This window comes from Lactuca saligna, chromosome 4, assembly GCF_052625555.1.
Source record: "Lactuca saligna cultivar CGN05327 chromosome 4, ASM5262555v1, whole genome shotgun sequence".
NCBI classification, from domain to species: Eukaryota; Viridiplantae; Streptophyta; class Magnoliopsida; order Asterales; family Asteraceae; genus Lactuca; species Lactuca saligna.
Genome location: NC_136420.1, coordinates 19,430,128 through 19,455,860, shown reverse-complemented (window position 1 = coordinate 19,455,860; position 25,733 = coordinate 19,430,128). Strand labels below are relative to the sequence as shown.

General features: G+C 36.1%; 1 protein-coding gene and 1 pseudogene across 1 annotated transcript; one reads left to right on the top strand and one right to left on the bottom strand.

Annotated features, from left to right (window-relative positions):
- Positions 1-12,801: 12,801 nt before the first annotated feature.
- Positions 12,802-14,540, bottom strand: LOC145041349 (3-ketoacyl-CoA synthase 5 pseudogene; annotated as a pseudogene).
- Positions 14,541-21,163: 6,623 nt separating this feature from the next.
- LOC145041350 (putative thylakoidal processing peptidase 2, chloroplastic) lies at positions 21,164-22,517 on the top strand. The gene is given in 3 exon segments (XM_078989372.1): positions 21,164-22,139; positions 22,267-22,335; positions 22,423-22,517. Coding segments are annotated over 3 exon segments (822 nt in total). The 5' UTR covers positions 21,164-21,434; the 3' UTR covers positions 22,471-22,517.
- Positions 22,518-25,733: the final 3,216 nt, after the last annotated feature.

Here is a 25,733-nt window from a genome sequence, read left to right as displayed (position 1 = left end):
ATGTTCTAGGCTTGAAGATCTTCACCATCACCTCTCTACACAACCACAAACACACTCAAGGTGAGTTCATACCCCCACATTTTTCGAGACTTTTTCATGTTTAACGGGGGGGGGGGGGGGGGGGGAATACAAGTAAAGCACCAAAAAACTTACGTTAAAATACAAACGTTTAAATACATTTTCTTACTCTTTGCGGAACAGTGCTAAATACATGAAATAGCTTTAATACCAAACTTGTGAACTTTTACATGCAAAGTTTTGATAAAAACTTAAAGCTATGAAAAACGAGTACAAACACGCTATGTTATTCTTATATATATATATATATATATATATATATATATATATGTGTGTGTGTGTGTGTGTGTGTATATATATATATATATTCGGTACATATTAAATCACTATAATAAACTATGTAAGTATAGTTTATGAGACTTTATATATATATATATATATATATATATATGTGTGTGTGTGTGTGTGTCTATATATATATATATATATATATATATATATATATATATATATATATATATATATATATATAGGGTACATATTAAATCACTATAATAAACTATGTAAGTATAGTTTATGAGACTCTATCACCTCTGTAACTCGTTGGGCAATGTACATAATTATATAAAAAATATATATATATAATTATTTCATTCCATAATATTTTTATCATGGTAAAATAATAACATTACATATAAAGGCTTTTCAGATCAACGAAGCATTTTTATAAACTATAATAAGTATGGTTTATGGGAAATTTTCACTAGTTTACCCTCTCGGAAAAAAGAAATAATTATTTAAAGGTATAATTATTTTACACTATGAAACTTCTATGGAAATATTTTTTTCCACTTACAAAAGGATTTTCATTACACTATACGTAAACATGTTGATACAAGGTTGTGAGACACTATCTTCACGTATTTACTAGAATACATACAAAAGTCATGTATTCTAATCGGAATCTCCCGTAAAGAGAGTGTGATATTTGTGTATAGATCTATACGGGACTGACAATCTCGCACCTAAACTGTTAGCTACAGTTAGACCGACAAGTATGAGGTGACAGATGTCATAACATTCTGAGGCCTGAAGAATATCACAATATACCATCTATGTCGTTTAGCATAGTTACAATAACTCACATGGGGTATTAACAATACATTTTGTTTACGGGGCTAACTTACCTTCAATCAGTTTTATAAAATGATAAAACTACATTATACTATTTTCTAGTACAACACTACTTATCATTTTGGTTGTGGGATTAAGATATACAGTTCATTTTACAATAATAATTGGATTTTCTGGAATCACATTCTATCATCTTACAAGGAAAAATGACAAAATTTTCTCATACAAAACTCTTATTAACTCACCAAATTAATTGTTGACACTTTTTCAAAACTACTTGTTTTCCCAGGAAATCAATAATTATGTAATCAAAACGGTTTTTGAGGATGGAGCGCTACAGCATCATGTCATATATGTTGTCATATATTTTTGTAACAACGTAAATTTTCAAAATAATTTTTCAATTTTCAAATAACTTCAACTCATTCAATATTCTCAAATCTCATGTTTAACAAAAATGTCATCATGATAAAAACATATCCCAAGATCATAAAATAAATATTATGCCAGTGTGTACGGATCATGCCGGCGCCTTCCCGTGATCATCACTAGTACCTGAAACCCATAACACATAACACTGTAAGCGTAAATGCTTAGTGAGTTCCCAAAAATACCACATACACCACATACGCCACTCAAGGCCATAACTCTATGGGATCTTCCGATCCATGTGTCTCAGGGGACTTCCGTCCCCACTCTGGTAGACCTTCCGGCCCTAGCCGTATGACCTTCCGGTCCTCATCATCTTGACCTTTAGATCCATACACTGTTGACCTTTCGGTCCATATCATGGTACTCATAACATAACATATATATATATATATATATATATATATATATATATATATATATATATATATATATATCACATAGCAACACATATCACATACTTCGCATAGCATATAAGACCTTCCGGTCACACATAGTTACCACTCTAGGTAAAGTATAGTGAGAAGACTCACCTCGTATACTGTCTAGTAACTCACGTGCTCGGTATTCCTGAACCTCGTAACAATGAACTAACCTCGCCTAAACACATAAGCAATCATCTAAAATCAATAATGGCTCTCCGGTCTAGACTAGTCCGTTCCAATGTTCTCTCAGAAGGCTAAAAGACCATTTTACCCTTCTAATGGTCCAAAAGTCTAAGTGTTGAACCAACCCTAAAAGTCAACGAAACTCAACAGTAAAACTTTGACCAGACTCGTCGAGTGCACATAGGTGACTCAGTGAGTCCAAGCTTGTCCTCTGGATCTTTCTAAACCTCACTCGACTCGTCGAGTGAACCTTCCACTCGATGGGTTACTACCGGTCACGAGTCGCGGGGAAACCCGACTTGACTCGTCGAGTCCTCATATGGAATCGATGAGTTTCTTCCATGATAATCACCCAAACGACCTTCTGAGGTCAGATCTGCTTCTCTAACCTATAGATCTGACTTCCCCATGTCCAATAATCACGTAAATGTCAAATCTTGACACTCATGCAACGCACCCAAGGCTTCTTTTGGTGAAATGACTTCTAAAATGGCATCTTAGGCTCATTTCCTCCATGGAACAACATAAAGCTGGATGGATAATGCTCTCTGGACCTCTAAAGGTCCAGATCCAGAGTCTAACACTCAAAGGGACAACATATACATCAAATCAAGCCAATAAAGGGGTAGAGAAAACCCTAAATTCAAGGATCTTGTACAAAACAGAAGAAGATATCAATTTGCTACCTCAACAATGAAGACTTAAGCTTGAAAACCACAAAATCACAATCCCCTTGACCTTCTCTTGCTGGAAACACCTGTGTCTTTGCAAAATCACAACAAAAAGGATCAAAATAGATCTCTCTCTCTCTCTCTCACATACACACACACACAACTCGCTCAAGCTCTCTAGGGTTTCTCTCTCTGGACTGGTAGCCGCAAATGAGGGCAATAAGGTCCCTTATATAAGGCACATTCCTGGAGATTAAGGGTTTCTCTCTTCAGCTCGGACTCATCGAGTCCACCCATCGACTCGTCGAGTCCGTTCATTAATCCAGTCATCAAAGGCGATCCTACTCGATGAGTCTAAGTGTCAACTCGTCGAATCCCTTCTCATAACTCAAAATAACAATTAAAATATGATACCTGGAAATCCTGATGTTATAATTCTCCCCCACTAGAATCAGACTTCGCCCACGAAGTCTCATTCTACAAACAACTCTAGATGTTGCTCACGGATCTCCGCCTCCAGCTCCAAAGTCAGCTCGGACCCTCTCCAATGTTGCCATTGGACCTGAACCAAGGGAACCTCCTTGTTCCTTAGAACCTTGATCTTCCGATCCCTCACCGAGATTGGCCTCTCAACATAATTCAGGCTCGCATCCACCTGAATATCCTCCAATGGTACCACTGCCGATTCGTCGGCTATACACATCCTCAACTGAGACACGTGGAAGGTATCATGTATCTGACCCAACTCTGTAGGTAGCTCTAAACGATATGCTACCCTGCCCACCCTCGCGGTCACCCTGAAAGGACTAATGTACCGGGGCCCCAGCTTGCCCCTCTTCCTAAATCGGTTCACACCTTTCCAAGGAGACTGTAACAGCCCGAAATTTTTAGGTATTTATTTTGGACTTAATTATGGATATTGTGAGTGGACTCGGTGAGTCGGAGCCCAGACTCGCTGAGTAGGGTCACGGATTTGGGCGCGGATTCGCGTTCGGACTCGGTGAGTCCGTGCCATGAAATGACTAAAACTTGATCATGAGGTCAGATCCGGTCCATTAACCCATAGATCCAGTCCCTCCAAGCTTATTTAGCACGTAAAGTCACTATCTTGATGCACATACAATCTCTATATGACCCTAAATGATGTTTTTGTCTCAATTTCGATATCTCAAGGCCATGAACTCAATTGCTATACATAAAGCTGGAAGAGGGAGGCTCTCTGGACCTCTATGGATCCAGATCCAGAGTCTCAACACAAGAATGGGACTATTTGGCATCAAATCATTCCATAAATGTCCATAAGAAGCCCTAGATCTCCCTCTACTCCACAAATCAGAAAATGGATCGAATTCATACCTCTAGATCGATGCTCTAAGCTTCAAATCCACTGAATAGCAGCCTCATTTGCTTCCTCTTGCTTAGATCCTCCTCCTTCTTTGCTAGATCACACACACAAGGTCAATAAGGCTCCCTTTCTCTCTCAACACGTTCCAGCTCTCAAGGGTTTCTCTCTAACGGTTGGGTGAGCACAAATGACGGCCATAAGGCCCTTTAAATAGGCCGCAAACCCCGGAAATTAGGGTTTCACCACACAGCGTGGACTCGTCGAGTCCACTCTTGGACTCGCCGACACCTTCAGGAGTACAAAGTCTCCAACCTGAAACACAAGCTCGGATTGTCGCCTATCCGCATAAATCTTCTGGCAACTCTGTGCTGTTAGCAATCTCTGCCTAACCTTCTATATTTGCTCGGTCGTCTGAAGCACTATTTCAGTGCTACCCATCACTCGCTACCCTACCTCTCCCCAGCAGATGGGAGTCCGACACCTCCTCCCATACAACAACTCGAAGGGAGGCATACCAATGCTCGAATGATGGCTGTTGTTATAGGAAAACTCAACTAATGGTAGGTATGTGTCCCAAATTCCTCTGAAGTCCAACACACATGCTCGAATCATGTCCTTTAGCGTCTGAATCGTCCGCTCACTATGTCCGTCCGTCTGTGGGTGGTATGTGGTATTGAAATGCAATATCGTACCTAACTCCTCATGGAACTTCTTCCAGAACCTGGAAGTGAAACGTACATCTCAATTTCATACAATTGAGATTGGTACACCATACCGTGATACCACCTCTCTCACATACATATCTGCCATCCTCTCAGCGGAAGAGCTCTCACTAATAGCAAGGAAGTGAGCGTTGTTCGTCAGCCGATCAACGATCACCCAAATTGCGTCAACACCCCTCGCAGTCCTCGACAATTTGGTGATGAAATCCATAGAAATCTGTTCCCACTTCCACTGGGGAACCTCAAGTGGCTGCAACTTGCTATGCGGACGTTGGTGCTCAGCCTTAACCCTACGACAGGTCAAGAACCTCTCAACAAACCATGCAATATCCCTCTTCATACAGGGCCACCAATAATCTTTCTTCAGGTCCAAATACATCTTAGTGGCCCCGGAATGGATTGAGAACCTCGATCTATGTGCCTCCTCCAACAGGATGGTACATGCCTCACCGGCAAACGACACCCAAATCCGACCCTAAAAAGTCATAAGCCATCGTCTATCGGTAACAAACTCCGATACATGCCCAATCACTTGCTCTCTCTTGCGATTCTCTGGTCTCACGACCTCTACCTGGGCCTCTCGAATGGTATCCAACACCGGAGTCATCATCATCATCCTCATACAAATGTCTCGTATTACTCTCTGCCCTACGACTCAAGGAATCGGTTACAACGTTAGCCATGCCCAGGTGGTACAGAATCTCACAGTCATAATCCTTTACCACGTCCAACAACCTTCTCTGGCGCATATACAGGTTGGGATGATCCATCAAGTACTTCAAACTCTTGTGGTCCGTGTATATGATACAACGAACCCCATATAAATAATGACGCCATATCTTGAGGGCGAACACCACGACCCTGAACTCCAAATCATGGGTGGGATATCTCACCTCGTGGGGCTTCAACTGCCTCGATGCGTACGATATCACATGCCCTCTCTGCATAAGCAGCGCCCAACCCCAATGTCCATGCGTCACAATATACCAAAGAATCCTCCATCCTTTCCGGGAGAGCTAATACCGGGGGTTCGCATAATCTATAAAGAAGCGTCTCAAATGAGGCCCGCTACTCTGGACCCCAACTAAAAGTCACGCCCTTCCGGGTCAACCTGGTGAGAGGAACGACAATCTTGGCGAAATCCTTGATAAATCTCCGATAGTAGTCGGCCAATCCCAAAAAACTCCTGATCTCGGTGGGGGATTTCAGCAGCCCCCATCTAATAACCACCTCAATCTTGGTCGGGTCGACCAATATCACGTTATGTTTAACGAGGTGTCCTAAGAACTGGATCTCTTGTAACCAGAAATCACACTTTGAGAATTTAGCGAAAAGTCTCTTTGACCTCAATACCCTAAGAATCTCTCTCATATGCTCCTCATGCTGCTCTTTAGACCTCGGATATAGCAAAATATCATCGATAAACACGATCACAAACCGATCCAAAATCGGCATGCACACCCTGTTCATGAGATCCATGAACGCTGTCGGTGCGTTGGTGAGCCCAAAAGGCATCACCACGAACTCGTAATACCCATAACGAGTCCTAAATGTCGTCTTCTGGATATCTTCATCCCGCACTCTCATCTGATGATATCCATACCTCAAATCTATCCTGGAGAACCAAGACGCTCCCTGCAACTGATCGAATAGATCATCGATCCTCGGTAATGGATGACGGTTCTTGATCGTCCACTTGTTCAACTCCCGGTAATCAATACGCATCCGGTGTGAACCATCCTTTTTCTTGACAAAAAGGATTGGCGCTCCCCACAACGAGCTACTCGGTCTAATAAACCCCTTTCCCAGCAGCTCCTGAAGCTGCAAGGATAACTCCTGCATCTCTGGCAGCACAAGGCGATAAGGCGCCTTGGTGATAGGCGCTGCCCCCGAAACCAAATCGATGCGGAACTCCACCTGCCTCTCAGGAGGCATACCCGTCAAATCCTTAGGAAAACATCTGGGAACTCACACACTATCAGAAGACCATCAATCAAACATGGCCTCTCTGCGGCCACTCGTGTATCCATCACATAAGCTACAAACCCACTGCAGCCCTGATGCAAACTTTTGCTCGCTCTAGCAGCTGAACAAAATGCTGACCCACATCGGGTACCCTCGCCATATACCATCAACACTCCCCCACTAGGGTCTCGTATCGTCATTATCTGCCGTTCGCAATCTATAATCGCCCCAAATCGGCACAGCCAATTGATGCCCACTATAACGCAAACGTCCCCCATCGCAATCGGGACCAGATCTATCGGAAACTTAATGCCGGAGATCTCAAGTATACATCCTTGAATCACATCAGTAGCATACACCGCTCGCTCGTCAGCTATGGAAACTTATAGAGGTCGACTCAATGCCTCTTGCCAAATACTGATGTGTTGACTAAATGCTAACGACACAAATGATCGACTCGCACCCAATCAAATAACACCAAATCAGGTACAGAATTTACAAGAAAAGTACCTACGTATATCATAAAATAAGCAAAATATCTCAACTCATCATAAATAAATGAAAGAATACATACCAGCCACAACGTCGGGCGCGACGCGGACCTCCTTCGCTATCAACTGGAAGGCTCTCCCGCGTGCCTTCGGTGCTTCATCCTTCACTGGCCGACCCTCAATCGCTCATGCAGTAGTAGGGGCAGATCCTTGCGCTAATCCCTGTAACAGCTGCGAGCACTTGGCCTTCTGATGGCTCGTCTGGTTACAATGAAAGCAAACCATAAATCCCTTAGGGAAGTCCTTGGCTATATGCCCCTCTTTGCCACATTTATAGCAAGCACCCGACCGACAGACTCCATCATGTCCCTTGCCGCACTTCCCACAGGAGCGGCCCTTCTTGCCTCCATATCTCGAATCGGTGGGCTTAGCCCGCTTAGCTGACGGCTAAGACTGTACCGACCGCCTATCCTTCCCCTGAGACTTGGCGTCCTTCCTGGCCTGAGTCTACAGCTCAATCTCCCTCTTTCGGGCATTTGCCTGGAGCTCCGAAAATGTTCGGTAAGTCAATTTCTCCACGAACTCCCAGATGTCCCTCCTCAAAATGCTCAAATATCGACTCATGTTTGCCTGCTCAGACATCACGTGCTCAGGGCAAAACAATGCCCTCTCATGGAACATTCGGGTGATCACAGTCACTAAAACCGTCCCTGCTTGAGGGACAAAAACTCCTATGCTAACCATTCCCTCTCCGCCGGGGGAACGTACTCGTCTCTGAACATGGTGGTGAACCTTTCCCAGGTCACCTCCGAAATCCTTGCAAGGGTGAAGTTCATCGTCACAAACTTCCACCAGTCCTTCGCTCCCGAGCGAAGCTGGTTCAGTGCAAACCGAACCCTCAAATGCTCCGGACACGAACAAGTGTAGAAGCATCCCTCGATATCAGAAATCCATCTCATCATAGCAATTAGATTATGCGTCTCATCAAACTTAAGTGGCTTCGTGTTGCTGAACTCCCGGAACAGCATCGAGTCACCCCGTGAGGTCTAGCAGCACCCACAGCTGCAGTAGCTACAACAGCCGCAGCCTCAGTAACCACTGCGTATCTCTCGTCAAACGTCTCAATCAAAGTGGTCTTGATAGACCCAAACATATCCAGTATCTCTGCGCGGATATCCGCAGCCACCTCCTCGTGGATCATCTGACGAATCTCCTCGTCACTCACGCCGTTGGTCTGTGGTGTATGGCGTGTCGCAACCATGATGTCTCTGAAATACAACATAAAAATATTAGAGATTTTCTTGAGTGTACTCACACTCGACAACTCAACCCTACTTGTTCCTTAGTACCCTAAGGATTCTTACTTGGACTGTGCACTAATCCGGTGCTTCCAGTAGTACGGTCCCTATACTACCTTCCACACCGTATCAACATTCATTCCAAACCTCCTCCCAGGATCCTAGATCACAAGTACTCTACTTCTCGCTCAACACCGGCTACCCTTTGGTAGGCCCCTCATAAGCTCCTCACTGCTACCTATTCACTTTCAAGCATCTCATAGCAGCAATAATCTCCTAGGCTAAGGCATCACAAATCAGGCCGCTCTAGTCCTAATACGAATACCTAGCCTACTCTAGCATACATAGCATATCATATCATATCTCATAACACATAACGTAAGGGTATTTTGGGAAATCACAATTCGGGCGCAGACTGATCGTACACACTGCTTCTTTCCACTTTCTCAAATTCTTTTACTTTAAAAAAAAATTGTTTCTTTTATGAAAAACCTTCTCAAATCCTCAGTTTGAGTTCAGATGTGCCCAAAGGTGCATCGGAATCCCTAAAACCAAGGCTCTGATACCAACTTGTAACAACGTAAATATTCAAAACAATTTTTCATTTTTCAAATAACATAAAACTCATTCAATATTCTCAAATCTCATGTTTAACAAATGTCATCATGATAAAAACGTATCCCAAGATCATAAAATAAATCTTTTGCCAGTGTGTACGGATCATGTCGGCGCCTTCCCGCGATCATCACTAGTACCTGAAACACATAACACATAACACTGTAAGCATAAATGCTTAATGAGTTCCCCAAAATACCACATACAACATATACGCCACTCAAGGCCATAACTCTATGGGATCTTCCGATCCATGTGTCTCAGGGGACTTCCGTCCCCACTCTGGTAGACCTTCTGGCCCTACCCGTATGACCTTCTGGTCCTCATCATCTTGACCTTCCAATCCATACACTGTTGACCTTCTGGTCCATATCATGGTACTCATAACATAGCATAACATAATACAGGCAAACATCAATCATACAACTCACAAACACTTACTAATCCTCTCATGGTACATTGTCCTGCTACCAGCTAACCTCCATGAAATACATAACCATAAGTAACCAGAGGTGAGATAGCCACCCGAACAGATGGTCCTTATCTAGAGCTACAACCAAACACGGAACAGGCAAGAAAGCCTAGATCAAGAGTTCTTAGGCTGTCCTACATACTACATATAGTCCCAAGGGCACTCCACTAGATGATAACCCACAAGTACTAGTAGACATACAAATCTACAGATCACTACTAAATAGTAACATCATATATACTAGGATACAGATCTAACAGATCACTACAATATAACTACATACTAAATACCAACAATCCAAAGAATATATAACCGTATATACCCAGAGGTGAGATAGACACCTAGACAAGTAATCCTACTTTAGACCCACAACCAAACAAGGAACATGTAAGAAAGCCTAGATCAAGAGTCCTCAGTCTATCCTACATGACTATATGTAGTCCTTATGACATCCTTCTACTAAAAGATAACGAACGGTGTCTTCGACCCACGGGTACAATGAGGCAAAACTCACATGAAATAAAGAAACCCGAAAAACTAAGACGTGTTTCCCTTTCTGCACTGTGTGCACCCCTGAATCCGCTAATCACCAAAACCAAGTAAAATCTTAATTAACAGTCCAAAACCCTCAAGTTTGACCTAAAGTCATTCAACGGTCAACGAAAGTCAACAAAGTCAAAGTCCATGGCAGTTGCGTACGCCCAACATGCTCCTCGTACGCCCAACATACGCGGCCTGATCTTATTTCTCCATTAAGTACTTTATCACTTAAGACCTTTTGTCGAAAGCTCATATCTAGACTCAAAACATCGACTGAAGTCATAAAGTTTCCACCTTTATGACTTTCCATGACTAGAAAAGATCCAAAAGCCAAAACCCTAACTTATTAATCTATTAAGCCATCATAAGTCTTGCATGGAAAGGATAAAAGGACAAAGATCACATTTTCATTTTCCTAATAGCTTCATAATTGATAAATTTTCCAACTTTATCCATTAGAATAGTCTCAACAAACAAGATCTAGTCTTTAAGTCTCAAAGGGGCCAAATGTGCATCTTTTTCAACTTAATCCATTAAGTCAAAGTCAGTAACCTGCACATCTGTATCAATATGATGTTTAGATGATCATAACAAGGTCACAAACTTTCAAGATCTAAACTTTATGCACTTAAAGTGACCAAAAGCTCATAACACCCAAAACTGGCTAGATCTAATAATTTCATCATCAAGATTAAAACTTTATAACTTCACAAGAAAGATCAATGTGAATAAGGTTTGGATTTACAAGCTCCAATACAACTAACACTTCTCTAATGAGATCTTTCTTCTCCAAGATGCACTAAGAACACTCCAAAGCACTTAAAAACACATATTTTTTGCTCACAATGCTCAAACTAGGGTTAGGGTTTCAAGGGAGAATGTTGAAGGGGTGCAGACTAAGTATGAAAAGGTTTTGGGGGAGTTAAGGAGCTTAAATAAGGCTCAAAATCCTCAAATTTGGGTTTTGCATCTGATAGCGTACACCCAACTTACCAAATGGTACGCTCAGTTTACACACTTGAATGCGTGTTTTAATCAGCTAGTACGCCCAACGCACATTGAGTACGCCTAGTGTATTACAACCTGCAGCACTAGATTCAAACTCCTATAATTTCTTCGTTTCAACTCTGATTTTGGCGTTCTTTATATCCATGGAAAGGTATTGAAGAGCCTCCTATTATTATCTAGATATCTTGGACTAAAAACTTCTTGAAAAAAAGTCCATAATTAATACAAGAACCCGACCTATGACTTTTTCCTTTTTACCATTCGGCCCAAAACACAATTCAAGGATTAGATCTCTCAACTATTATTACCTCCTTCCACAAGGTCTAATCTTTACCTCCTTAAGGCCAAATGTCTTTACACAATCGACTTCCAGCCCACAACCCTGAAATAAGAATGACAGGAAATAGGATGTTACAACAAATTTGTGGGATATTATCTTTTTCAGTCGACAAAACAAATCGTAGCTTTGATACCACTTGCCTAAAAGAAATAATAATAATCACACTCGCACAAACACAAACAAATACACAATATTTACATTGTTTTGTTAATGTGACCTACCTACACATGCAAGATGGAGTATTCTTTATCACAAGCTTGAAATTGATAGTATTGTAGAGTTGAAATCTTGGTTATCAACCTTTATATATACATAAAATATACATGTAAACCCTATCTAGAACTAGGGCTTGCCGGCTTGCATTCAACCAATTGACCAGTTGCCAACTATATGTATGTTAGTCGGCTACTGGTCGACATAGTCTCCAATTCTCTAGGCTTATTTGACACAATCCTATAAAAATAAGAAAATAATTAATATAATGTTAGTTTCAAATACTAGTTTCGTTACTCTCTCTCTCTCTCTCTCTCTCTCTCTCTCTCTCTCTCTCTCTCTCTCTCTCTCTCTCCCCCCCCCCTTTTACCATTGACGTACCCCCTCCCCCCTTTTTCGATTACATATATTAATCTAGTTATTATTTCAAACTTTCCAAAAATATTTATGCAAAAAAAAAAAAAAAAAAAATCTTGTTTCAAACACCTTCGACATTTTGATGAGATGGCCGGGTTCTCCTATATCAGTTTTTCTTGTGGTAGTGGTTGCCAAAAAAAGGAAAAAAAAAAAAAAAAAAAAACATAAATGGACAAAAAAAATGCACACAATTTTCTGAACAAGAAATGGTAATAGTACACACGTAAAAACATTACCTTATAAATCAATCATAGACTTGCATCGAAAAGTTCATGTTTGGCCATTTGAATGACCCCCCCCCCCCCCCCCCCTCCCCCACCCCCCGATTTCCTTTTTTTTCCCAAACAATAAGAGTTGGGGATGATCTATATATCAATTATCAAACCAACAAAAGAAGTAAAACATTCCCGTCTTTTTCCGTTGGTACAAACATATATAGAAACTAAAAACCAAATGTGAAGACTGATTTAATAATAATAATAATAATAATTTCAGCCCTTCAAAATAAAAAGATATAATGATAAGTTATGATTTATCATTTATGTAAACAAATAAAATTACATTTACCAAATAAATTTTGCTATATTTAATTTTCCCTTTTTTTTTGGATTACATAAAATCTTTTTATTTAAGGTAATGTAAATTGATATGTTTGTCGGGGTCTTCGAAGTAACATGACATGCTTTCCCAGGCTTAGGGCTTCACAGCTTCTGGCTCGTTTACAGGGTACCTGTGGATGCAATCAGCCCAGGCACCATTTTTTGCTGCTTCGATTTCTCTGTTACATACCCAAACTGCACTATTGCATTTAAACCCACTCCCAAACCCTATTTGCCAAACCCTGTCTCCTTTCTTCATTCTCCCTTTGGCTTCCATGTAACCTATCTCGTACCATAATGACGAAGACGATGTGTTTCCGAAACGGTGCAACGTCATCCTTGATGCTTCAACATGCTCCGACGTCAGCCGAAGGCTCTTCTGAAGCTCGTCGATAACCGCACGTCCACCGGCGTGAATGCAGAAATGACGGAATGCCTTCTTGAAGTCAGGAATGTAGGGCTTCAGATCAAGCTTAAGGAACTTTCTCCCAATGAGATTGAAAACAAACAAGAGTTGCTCCGATGCGGGAAGAACCAATGGCCCGATGCTGCTTATGTTTGACTTCAATGAATTCCCAGCGATCACCATGAGATCTAGGTTTAACGCTATCCCGACATGACCCTCTTTATCTTCTTCTTGTGTGACACAACGATATGATTTATCTTCAGACCCTTTGTGGGTTCGAACCACATGCAAGAGTGTGTACTTAGCATGTTTACGTTGTGACCTTTTATTGGTCAAGAGAATGGCTGCGCCTCCAATTCTGAAAAGACAGTTTGGAACGAGCATGGATCTTTCTTTACCCGTGTAAGAATTCGGGGTGATAGTCTCAGTACTTATCACAACCGCATACGATTCATGATGTACTTGGAGTAGGTTTTTTGCTAAATCTATGGATATTAACCCAGCGCTACACCCCATTCCCGACAAGTTATAACTCTTGACGTTACTTCTCATCTTATACTTGTTAACCACCATGGCTGAAATCGAAGGAGTTGGTGCGAAGAGGCTGCAGTTTACGATCAAAATATCGATATCTTTCGGACTAATCCCTGTTTGTTGAAGTAAAGAATCCATGGCTGAGAAAATGACCATTTCAGCCTCATCTCTAGCATCCATCATATTAGGTTTTGGTGGTAGATAGTGTAATGAATGTGGTAAACATGTTTCCTCACCCAAACCCGATCTATCGAATATCTTAACTTGGAAAGAAACGCTTTTGGGCTCCGAGGCCAAGATGATATGGGCATGTTCAACCGCAGTGGCGTATGGCACACGGAGCATGGATGGTGGCTTGAAACAAGCGAAGTCGACGAGGTAGATGGTTTGAGGTTTGTTCAAGAAGTAGAATGCGAGAATGGAGATTGCTAGCAAACAGAAAGTGAGTGTGTGGATGAAATAACTATCATCAAGAAGGTGGTATGGGGCTTGTTTGAATGCTTGAATAAAGAAAGCAAAGATTATGGTTACGAGGAGAAGCTTGGGGACATGGTTGATGAGATACTCATAGGATCGTTTTGTAGACCGGAGCATTTTGAAGAAGATGAGGATCTAAAGAGAAATGTGATGAGGAGTGAGGACAGAAGTGTAGTGAAGTGAAAGGACCAAAACATCAGTATATTTAGGGAAGGGGAAGGTGAGGATTTAAAGAGTAGACGAAAATTAAAATGTTTGTGGAGGGCAGATGAGAAGAATAAATGACCTTATCGATTGTTATATTATTGCTTCATTACGTATATTAATTATTAAATATAGTACATATAATTCGCAACTTCGATGAGGATAAGAAAAAGTATTGGTCAAAGTTCGTAGCATGGTCGGATGGAGTTGGATCGGAGTTCAAGCAAAATTTTTGTTTATTTTTTATGAGTAAATGAGTAAATTAGAAAAATTGTCTATATGCATGGTTTGGTGAATTTGGAGGTTTATTCAAACTTTGAAAATATGATAGTTGCATTGTGGCTTCAAATAATTGTAGGAACTATTAGTTAACACTCTCTATAACCTACAGTCAAAACGGAAGTTTTGATTTGGAAAATATATATAAAATTGAAAAAGAAAAGGACAAAATCAAATTTTATAGTTTTAGGACACTTTTTTAATACATAATGACAAATTTACCTTAATTTTGTCATTTTTCCTATTTTGTTAATTGTTATGCACTGCAAACTAAAAGTTTCAATCACCACCACCAAAAGCTAGCTAGTAGCTACCATACAGTACCACCATAATATTCATGTATCTATCTTAATTACAATAAAAACCAAATTAAAATAATTAACATACAAATCAAAACAAACATTAAGTTCTAAAAATTAAAACCCAAGCAACCTTCACGATTTGGAGATGAATATCAAAACAACAATACAAAACCAAGCAGCCATGAAAATAAAAAAATAAATAAATAAGCCAAGCGCAGCCATAAAAATTAAAAAATTAAAAAATTAAAAAAAAATCCCAACCAACCAAGGCCATGTGGAAATAAATAAAAAGAAAAAACAAATCTTGTCGTTTCTTATTTTATATAGTTAAGGTTAAAATTTTTGAAAATTTATAGATTTAATCATTTTTAACAAGTTTTGTTATGGTTTTGGTCCATCGTCTGTTAATTTTAATAATTTGTCTCTTAAGATTTTTAAAATGACTATTGTACCATAATGCACTATTTCTACAATCAAGCTATCTTATTTTTATTTTTATTGAATTATTATATATTAATAAATGTTATTCTTAATATATATTATTTATATATTAATAAAAATTGTTTTATTAAAATTTTAATTTCTTTTAATTATTTTTTTAATTTCTTTGTTATCCCGTATTTTAATTGGATTATTATACATAAATAAATATTATTTAAATATATAATAATTATATATTAATAAATATTATTATATTGGATTATTAGTTAATTTTATTTATTGGAGTACTTAGTTTTTATTGTATTATTACATATTAATAAATATTATTTTAATTTATAGTATTTATATCCTAATAAATATAATATTATCAAATTATTAATTTCTTTTAGCTATTTTTTTAATTCCTTTTTTTGGATTAATTCTCTTTTATTGGAATATTACTTTTAATTTATTATTTTTTTATATAATAAAGATTATTTTGTTGGATTATTAGTTTATTATTTTTTTAATGTATGTTATTAATTCTTTTTAATTTTATTAGTTTCACCACAAAATCATCAGAATATGCAAAAAGGGTTGCCTCTTATCATCGAAAGTCGTCGGGATCACCACCAAACATCTTCATCGGAGGTCGGACATAAGCTCATCAACCTTTTCCATCCAATGATGATGGTAGTCATCTGCTATAACACCATTGTCATCACCCGATTATCATCACCACTTTTAATGTTTATAGGAGTTTTTGCTAATTTTACCGTCATTGTATAAAACTAATATTTTTAATTCATATCTGTTTTTAACTCTCGCTTATGCAACATACAACTATCCATGAGTGAACATTTTGGTTGTCTAAAAAACAACGCTCACCTTCAATAATGAATGTCGTTGACTCTTGTTTATTGTCGTCGCAAAACATATAACTAGTAAATATTATCTTCTTTGAAATGTAAAAGGAATCCTTTCATCTGAAAGTGTCAAAGACATTCCTGGAATAAACATATGGTTTCCTATATTACTTCCGAAAACCATCTTTGCTTCTATAACACGCTTACCAAATGTTATAACCAGTAGCCTCGTTATTCTTTGTTTGTGCTTATTTTTTACGTTTCAACATAACTTTTATCAACATAGTCGTCAATATGCCGACATGAAAAAAATAAGCACGAACGAAAAAAGTAAACACGTACATAAAAATACGCTTGAAAATATAAAAAAAATTACATCAAAACATAGACAAACTCAAATTTACATCGACACATACATAAAAAAAAAAAGCAAGTAATTTTTTTTGTAAAATTATTGAACAAAAGTTCTAAATTTACATCGAAATGTTGACCTGACTCATATGTAGATAATGTATATTAAATTAAGCACATAAACATAGACAAACTTACATTAGAACATAAACAAACTCAAATATAATACATTTTTAGGGAAAATTTCATCTATATCTTTATAAACTTGCATAATTACATCTATATATTTGTAAAACTTCAAATTACATCTATATCTTTATAAACTAACATATATACCCAAATACTTAATTAAATGATAATTAACATATTCAAAAATAAAAAGAAAAAAAAACATTATTTTTAAGTTATACTATAACTAAACTACTAAAATACTCATTTCCAATCCATCCAAGAACAGATGTCCTTATTCATGATATGGTTATTCACGACTTGATTTTTTCCCGCTTCATATTTTGCATAATTGATTAGTCAAACCCGATGATTTTATATTCTTAATCGATTGCTAACCAATATTTTCCATCTTCTACAATTGATTTACGAGACATAATTATTCTCTTCTAAACAGTTTTGTCCTTTCTACCTAAAAAGACCAAAACTAACTGTGTGAGTAAAAATGATTGAATTTGTGACATTTGGTAAATCACAAGAACCATTTATGTAATTTTGTTTTAATTAATCTATTCTAATAAAATTAATTAATATGAATTCACAAATGGAATGTTAGTGTCTATGTTAATATACATTAATTAATACTAGAAATGTGTCTACGTAAAGCGGTGACAATAAAGAGCTCTATTGACGAATATTTTCTTACAAGGAAATAATTCATAGATTTCATTAGTAGTTAATATGTAATAAAAAACTTACCACTTTTAAATAAAGTATTATAAATTATTTATGTTTTGACCTTATATTTATATTGTTTATTTAAATATTTGATGTAAATTATATAACAATGGTGTCTAGTTTAAAAATTATAATTTAATTTATATACATGAATTTAATATTTTAAAATTTTTATTTTGCTTATAATTAAATTTCTTAATAACCTTCTTTAATTCAAGTGTTCAAACTCTTGGCAAGTATTAATAATATACATATGCATAATTGATTTGTACAAAAAATTATGTATCTTCATCCTTTTAAAATTCAAGATATGACTAATATGTTTTATACTATATAATAATAAAAATATGAATTCACAAATAGAAGGTTATTAATTACATTAATACATATTAATTAATATATTAATAAAATCAATTAATAGGAAGTGACATTTAATAGATGTAATTTGAATAAAAAAAAAACAAAACAAAATGAGAAGTGAAAAAAAATTTTCTTAAATTTTTAAAAATAACACGTATCAAATTCAATGGTAAGTTAATATTTGGTAAAAACAATCCTTGTTTATTATGGTGGATTAAAAGAGAATATTAATCATCGAACACCGCCATTTAGGGTGGTAATTAATAACAAGATACAAAACAAAATTTGGACGAAAATAAAATTCAAATTTCTGTTCGTGTCTATTATAGAAAACACCATATCGTGTTGTGTTGTGTTTGTATTCAATATTCAATCCAAAATTGATACATTTTAACATTTGTATGTTGTGTTTTCTGTGTGTTTATCATGTTATGTATTATTAAATCTTAATTAAATAAACTAATTGTTATTTTATGTTATTTTTTTCATGTTGTGTTGTGTTTGTTATTTTTTTTAATTAGTTTGTGTTCCTCTTAGTTAAAAAAAACATAATATCGTGTCGTGTTCGTATTATATAAAATTTTATCGTGTTGTGTCAGACAAAAACACGACACAAATACTCGATTTGCCACCTCTACTCTCCTCTAAAAACTTAGAAGATATGAACATAAGGCGAATTCGATAAAATACAAGCTCTACTACCTATAAGTAATTACTAGTTTTTTTTTTTTTTTTTTTGAACAGCAAATACAATATAAACCTAAATTACCCTTGAATCCACTTATGTCTCCAACGAGATCTGAACTCTCAACTTTAAGGAGAGAAGCAACACCTCATATATTTTTCCTGGATCAAGATAGAAATCATCTGATAAGTAATTACCAGCTAAACGAGTATAAATTGGGGTCCAAAATTTCTGGGGTCCTATGCACACGCACACCCCACACAAACTCATGGCCGATTCTAATTATTGCCCCACTATGGATTTAATTTCTAGACCCGCTAAATGTATAAATCTGGTGTTTAGGACCAACCAAATTGGTCGGACGGTTCACGGTTCAAACCAGTAGTTCGACCGATTCAATGTACTTTTCTTTTTCTTCTTCCAATTAATTGGATGAATAACGATTCAATGTATGAGATATTTTCGTGATAATTATTTGAATCGATGATAGCAATCCACTTATTTATTTTTCTTCAAAGACTTTGCACATACAACGGAGCCCATCCGTTTTTAATGCACTGACTTCTCATTAATATTTGCAAAACTGAGGAATGTAGTTGACGGAAAAGTAAATACTAAACATTAGATGTAAAAAAAAAAAAAAAAAAAAAAAAAAAAAGTTTGGCATAGGGGATATATATATATATATATATATATATATATATATATATATATATATATATATATATATATATATATATATATATATATATATATATATATATATATATAGAGAGGTTCAGGTTCATTTGAGACCATTCTAATTTTGTGAAACCGTGAGACCAAATCTAAAAATAATTTTAAAATGCAAAATAAATGAAAAAATCCAAAAATTCTTTTTTTTAAAATATTATTTTCTGAACTTGAATTAAATAAAAAAAATATAAATAAAAAAAATCCTGTTTTTTTTTTTTTGAAAAATACGTGAAATATTCTAAATAGAATATTACACTGACATATTCTAAAAAATAATTTTAAAATGCAAAATAAATGGAAAAATCTAAAAATTCTTTTTTTAAATATTATTTTCGGAACTTGAATTAACTAAAAAAATAAAAAAAAATCTATTATTTTTGAAAAATACTTGAAATATTCTAAATAGAATATTACACTGTACATATTCTAAAAATAATTTTAAAATGCAAAATAAATGGAAAAATCAAAAAATTCTTTTTTTAAATATTATTTTCGAAACTTGAATTAACTAAAAAAAAATTAAAAAGAAATAAAAAAAAATAAAAAAATACGTCTCACGGTCTCACAAAATTAGGCCGTCTCACATGAACCTAACCCTATATATATATATATATATATATATATATATATATATATATATATATATATATATATATATATATATATATATATATATATATATATATATATGGGGAGGGTTCAATTAAGAAAAAAAAGGTTGAGAATGGGGGAATCATTCTCAGCCAATCATTTATTTTTGTCGCAAAAGGCTCCAACGTACCGGTGGAAATGGGAAACGAATGCACATGTGTTTTCCAACATAACATATTTTCTTAAACTATGCTAATCATTATCTTAATATATACAAAAACATAGTTTTTTTTGTTTTTTTATAATTTTTATAAGCTATTTTTATCAAAAAATGATTTTAAATATACCAAAATTCATGATTTTTTATTCTCTACAAATAGACATCCATATTGATATAGTTTTAAGATAAAATAATTTTTTTTATATGTTTTCAGTTATCGTTATTTATAAATGAATAACAATGCATCAAGTTTTATTACAGTACATTTGTTATTCACTTATAATAAAAAGCATGATTTTTTTTTTTTTTTTACAATTTAAGCATCATTCATATATGAATATAGCATATAATAAACATAGTATATTAATATTTTAATATTGGACGATGAATTCACTTTTGAATATTACACTACTAGAAAAAAGACCTTTAATGACGCACTTTTTACGACACGCGATAATTAACGATACGCAAAAGGATGTGCCTTTAAAATAGTGTCATCTCTCCAAAAAATTTAAGGATTTACGTCACGCTTTATTGCGTGCCCTTAATTTAGTGTCTCAAGAAAAAAAATTAAAAACACTGAGGGCGCTTTATCTTAAGCGCGCGTCGTCTGTACCTGTCGCTTTATAATTTTATTGAAACGCGCTTTTAGTATACAAGGGGGGAAATGAAATCCCCAAAATTTTGAAAACCCGCCTTTTTTTTTCTATCTTCTATCTATCTTTCATCTTCAACCTAACAAGGACGAACATTGCAGTCTTGATTTCCCTAACTCTTTCTCATTTTCTGATTCAAACTTGAAAGAATCGAAAAAAAATCTATCAATTTTGAAGCCTAAAGAATCACAACCCCCTATCAATTTTGAAAAAAAATCTATCAATTTTGAACACAGACCTACCCACAATGTTTTTCACCGGAAGTCTCTTTCGTCTCCACACCCTTGAGATCTCTCCATCGCTTCCCGGAGGAAATCTCAGGTTGTTTTCAGCTTTGGGGTTTTTTCGATTTCATCATTTTCCCCAATTTTCAGCTCCCGATTCTTCCCTTCTTGTTCTAATCTTACCCTTCGATTCCACCCCACCCTCCTAATCTCACTGATTTCTTCATTTTCAATGGGATCTCTTTCTTTGTGAGTTTTCTTTTCACGTCACAACAGTTGATCACCGAAGAAGCAATTTTCCAAATCTTTTTGTTGTTAATCAAAATTGCGTGTATGGCGATCAGATTCACTATTTCTTACTCCGGCTACGTGGCCCAAAACCTAGCCACCGCCTCCAGAAAATCCAATACATGCCGAATTTTTCACGAGGTTTTTTGTCGTCCTCGTATATTCCAGAATCCCGACCGAGATCCCTTCGCTGGGTACGGTCCGGCACCAACGGTGGGTTCAAGGTGTTCGGTTTCGGCGTATGCCACTCTCGCATGTGATTTTCTTGGCGTTGAGACCTCCTCCAAACCTTCTCCCCTCGTTGTTGGATTGATCTCGTTGGTAAAGTCAACGGCTACCGGTGGTGGCGTTGGTGGTGGTTCTGGGGTTTTTGGGATTTCGCCGTTGACGGCGTCTTCCATGATTCCATTTTTCCAAGGGTCGAAGTGTTTGCTCCGATGATGCTAAAACTTCCATTTTTCCAAGGGTCGAAGTACGGAGGTTGATAAAGGCGGTACTAGCTCGACGAAGTCCAATCAGACTACTACTGATTGCGTGAAAACCTGCAATGTTGCACGTACCAAAATCATCGTTGAGAGGAACAATTGGTTTTCAAAACTATTAAGTGTTTGCTCCGATGATGCTAAGGCTGCCTTCACCGCTTTGAGTGTCAGTATCTTATTTCGATCGCAATTGGCTAAACCAAAATCCATCCCCTCTGCATCCATGAGCCCTACCCTTGATGTGGGTGATCGCATAATGGCCGAAAAGGTATAATCCAAATTCTAACCTTATTACACACTATATGAATGATGGTTGCCAATTTCGCCATTTTGGCTTTTCAATTCACATAGTGATTGTATGCAAGATTTTGAGTTTTTGCCTGTTATTGATTTAGGTTTCATACATCTTTCGGAAGCCAGAAGTTTCAGATATTGTGATCTTCAAGGCTCCTCCCATTCTTCAGGTGCGATTTCACTTCTTGATTATAAGTATCTTTGATTAGTTCTGTGTTTTGTTGTTTGCTCATTGTCTTGTATCAATAATCTTGTAGGAATTTGGCTACAGTTCTGGTCCTGTATCAAGATTACAATCCTTATGATTTTTGTGATGTGATGGTGCAGGGGTCCACTTCCGGTGAAAAACATTGTGGGTAGGTTATATGCAGTGATTAGGTTAATTTACTCATAGTTTTGATTATTTTTTTTATCATCATGTCCAGGTCCCTTCTCTACTGTGTTCCGTGAAATGATACTCTCCTACATTATGCAGCCATGTTGTATAATCTTAGCCATTACACCTGCAAATTTAGATTTGGCAAACTCAGATGCACTTCAAATGGATGGGATTGTTGATCCTGATGGTAATTATCAAATATACTATGCTTTGTTAATGGTAATTATCAGGAGTTCCATTTGTAATTCACATAGCATTTCAATTTTGAGTAGCTAAATGCTTATGATAATTATATATATATATATATATATATATATATATATATATATATATATATATATATATATATCAGATTGGATCTTCACTTGGATTTGAAGATGGAGAGTTTGAATCTTCCAAAATAATTCGCCCTGCTGCTTTGTTTTATCACAATGAGGATGATTCCTTCTATTTTGTTGACTCAGAGGTATTCTTTTTTAAATGAATAATTACAAATATATTGATGGGGATATAGTCTTATTATGATTTTTACTTTTCATATGATGAAAGAATCATGTTATAAGGAGAGCTGATATGGAGAGCAGGACAGTTGAGATATTATATCAAAAACCTAATGTCAGTGAGTCAAAAAGTAGTTTAGTGACTTGGATCATTGATAAACTTTAGAGTGCAAAAGACATTCCTTCAAATTCTGAGGAAGTTGATCCTAAATTACATTTTTACCCCTGGCATCTTCTCAAGTCATTGGAAAATTACCACATTTTACATGTCATATTTTAATTAACATGATATACTGTTAATTTGCTATATAATGTTTTCATGCAGTTTTGAAACTTTATGGATCATGGATCTGTCAGCAGCTGCCACAAAATAATTTCTCGGTGGAGGGTATTTCACGTGCGGGTCTGCTTTATTCTTTGGTAACTTTTCAGGATAATATCGTAATTTGTGACACAGGTAAAATTAAATATTTTCCTTTTGTTTTAATTGATGAACTACAATATCCTCTAAGAAACAAGAGTGTTTCGATGGTCAGGTGGTGCGGAAATACAACAAAACTTGTGAGCCAATGACAAGCTTTGAGTTTTCAAATTTTGGAATGCTAGGATTGCCATACTGGTTGTTGCCCCTTTTGAAATCAGCTTATGATATGAGCTCTGTTTTTCATATGGTCTAGGACCACTAATTGCTTAGGATGGTAACTGGGTTGTCTTTTCGCGCCCTCCTTTGATACACCATAAAGGCATGAAGATTCTCTCTCTCTCTCTCTCTCTCTCTCTCTCTCCAAATTCTAAAACAAACAACAACAGGTAAATAGATGCCAACATTTTGTTTAAAATTCTGTGAACATTGAAAAAAAAACGAGGTCGATAGTGCCTTTTTCATGAGATTGTCAAAAGTTGAATAAAATAAAAAAAAATAAACAAGGGTAATATTGTAATAGGAAGGATCTTAATACATAAAGTGACCAACCTCTCACTTAGCACGACAAGTCATTTTGATTTTATTAAGTAAAAAAAAAACAACCTTATCAATCTACATGCATTTAGTCTTGTACTGTTGTCCCACAATTTGTCATCATAGAAGAAGACCCTGCTGTCCCACAAGGGTAATATTGTAATAGGGCTGCTTTATATGTCATCATAGAAGACCCTGCTATCCCATAATTTGTAACAATTTGTATTATCATTATTTGATTTTAATAATAATTTGTTTTGTTTTATTGTTGAGGTTATAGACTGATAGTCTTACTTTTCATGTCATTATTATTTATTTCTTTTTTTGTTTGCAGTTTCTTGCAGAAACTTTGGATGTTGTTCAAGACATTGATTGGGTCATTTCTCTTGGAAATGCTTTTGCAAAGCAGTATGAGCTTTATACATATGATGATGAGCATTCTGCACTACTTCATAGGTATGAACTCATTATCATTATCATTACATTTTGTTAATTAAATTATCTTATTGAGAGTATTCTTCTCCTACAAATGTCTTGGAATACTTCTTCAAAAAGTTGATAACATGACTTATGTTCGTGATAAAATCGTCTGGATGTACAAACAACCAAATAATCTAGATTTCAAGTATTCCAGCACCTTGAGAATTATTACATTGCTATGTTTCGCATTTAACCATGTTTTCTAATATTGTTTTGGTTGAACATGTTATTCCTCAAATTTTAACAGATTCTTGAATTGTGACTCACCCCTGCAGCTTTCTGAATGCAGGCTTATTTTGGTGCTGGATTAAGTGGAGTTCTGGCTTGGTGTGTGCGAGTGGGAAGGAACCAACCCAATGCCCCCGGAGTTCTGGCACCTTCCATCTTTACTTCCTATGTATCCAGGTTAATCTACTCGTATTTATTCATGTCTCAAAGTGTGTATTCCAATATCAGGTATCATGATTTGTGTATTTATAAAATTTTGAAATAGGGTCTTGTTCAATGCTTTAGCTGTGTTTGCTCTAAGGGAGATCAACTTATCAAAAGTAAGTTACTGTTTCACCCTTTTATTTAATATTTTTGTGATTGAATGAAAGTCTTAATGAAAGTAATTGACAACCCTTTCTCTGTAAATGATGTTGTGATTGTGGGAGAGGTGTTGTGTTTTTCTCTGTTGCTAGGTAACCTTCTCAACAACAACAATCTACTTAAGCAGGTGAGTAATCAAGATTAAGGGAGACTCATAATCATGTTTGACATTCCTTTCCAGTAAGAAACAGAGTTGTATGATTATTTGTTAGTTTTATATGAATGTATAACCCATGTTAGCAATGTATTATTTTTGTTTAACATTTGAATGATTCTTTGTATGACATTACAATTTGTGCAATTTATTTTATTTTTTGAGTATGAAATTTTATTTTATATTATGCAATGGATTGTATTTTTTGTATATGGTATTTTATTTCTATTATGAGAAATTAAATGAAAATTTAATTTAAAAATTAATAAATATATAAATTTATTTTTTTTAAACATTTAAATTTACGATATGCAAAAATGTGTGTCATCTTCATTTATGACATGGCCTTTCTTGACAGGGGCTTTCCTGATACGCATTGCGTGTCATTAACACGCGCGTCGTAAGGTTACGACACGCGAATGCGTGTCATCTTCCTTTATGACAGGGCCTTCCTTGATACGCATTGTGTGTCGTAAACGCGTGTCGTAATTGCGCGTCGTAAATGA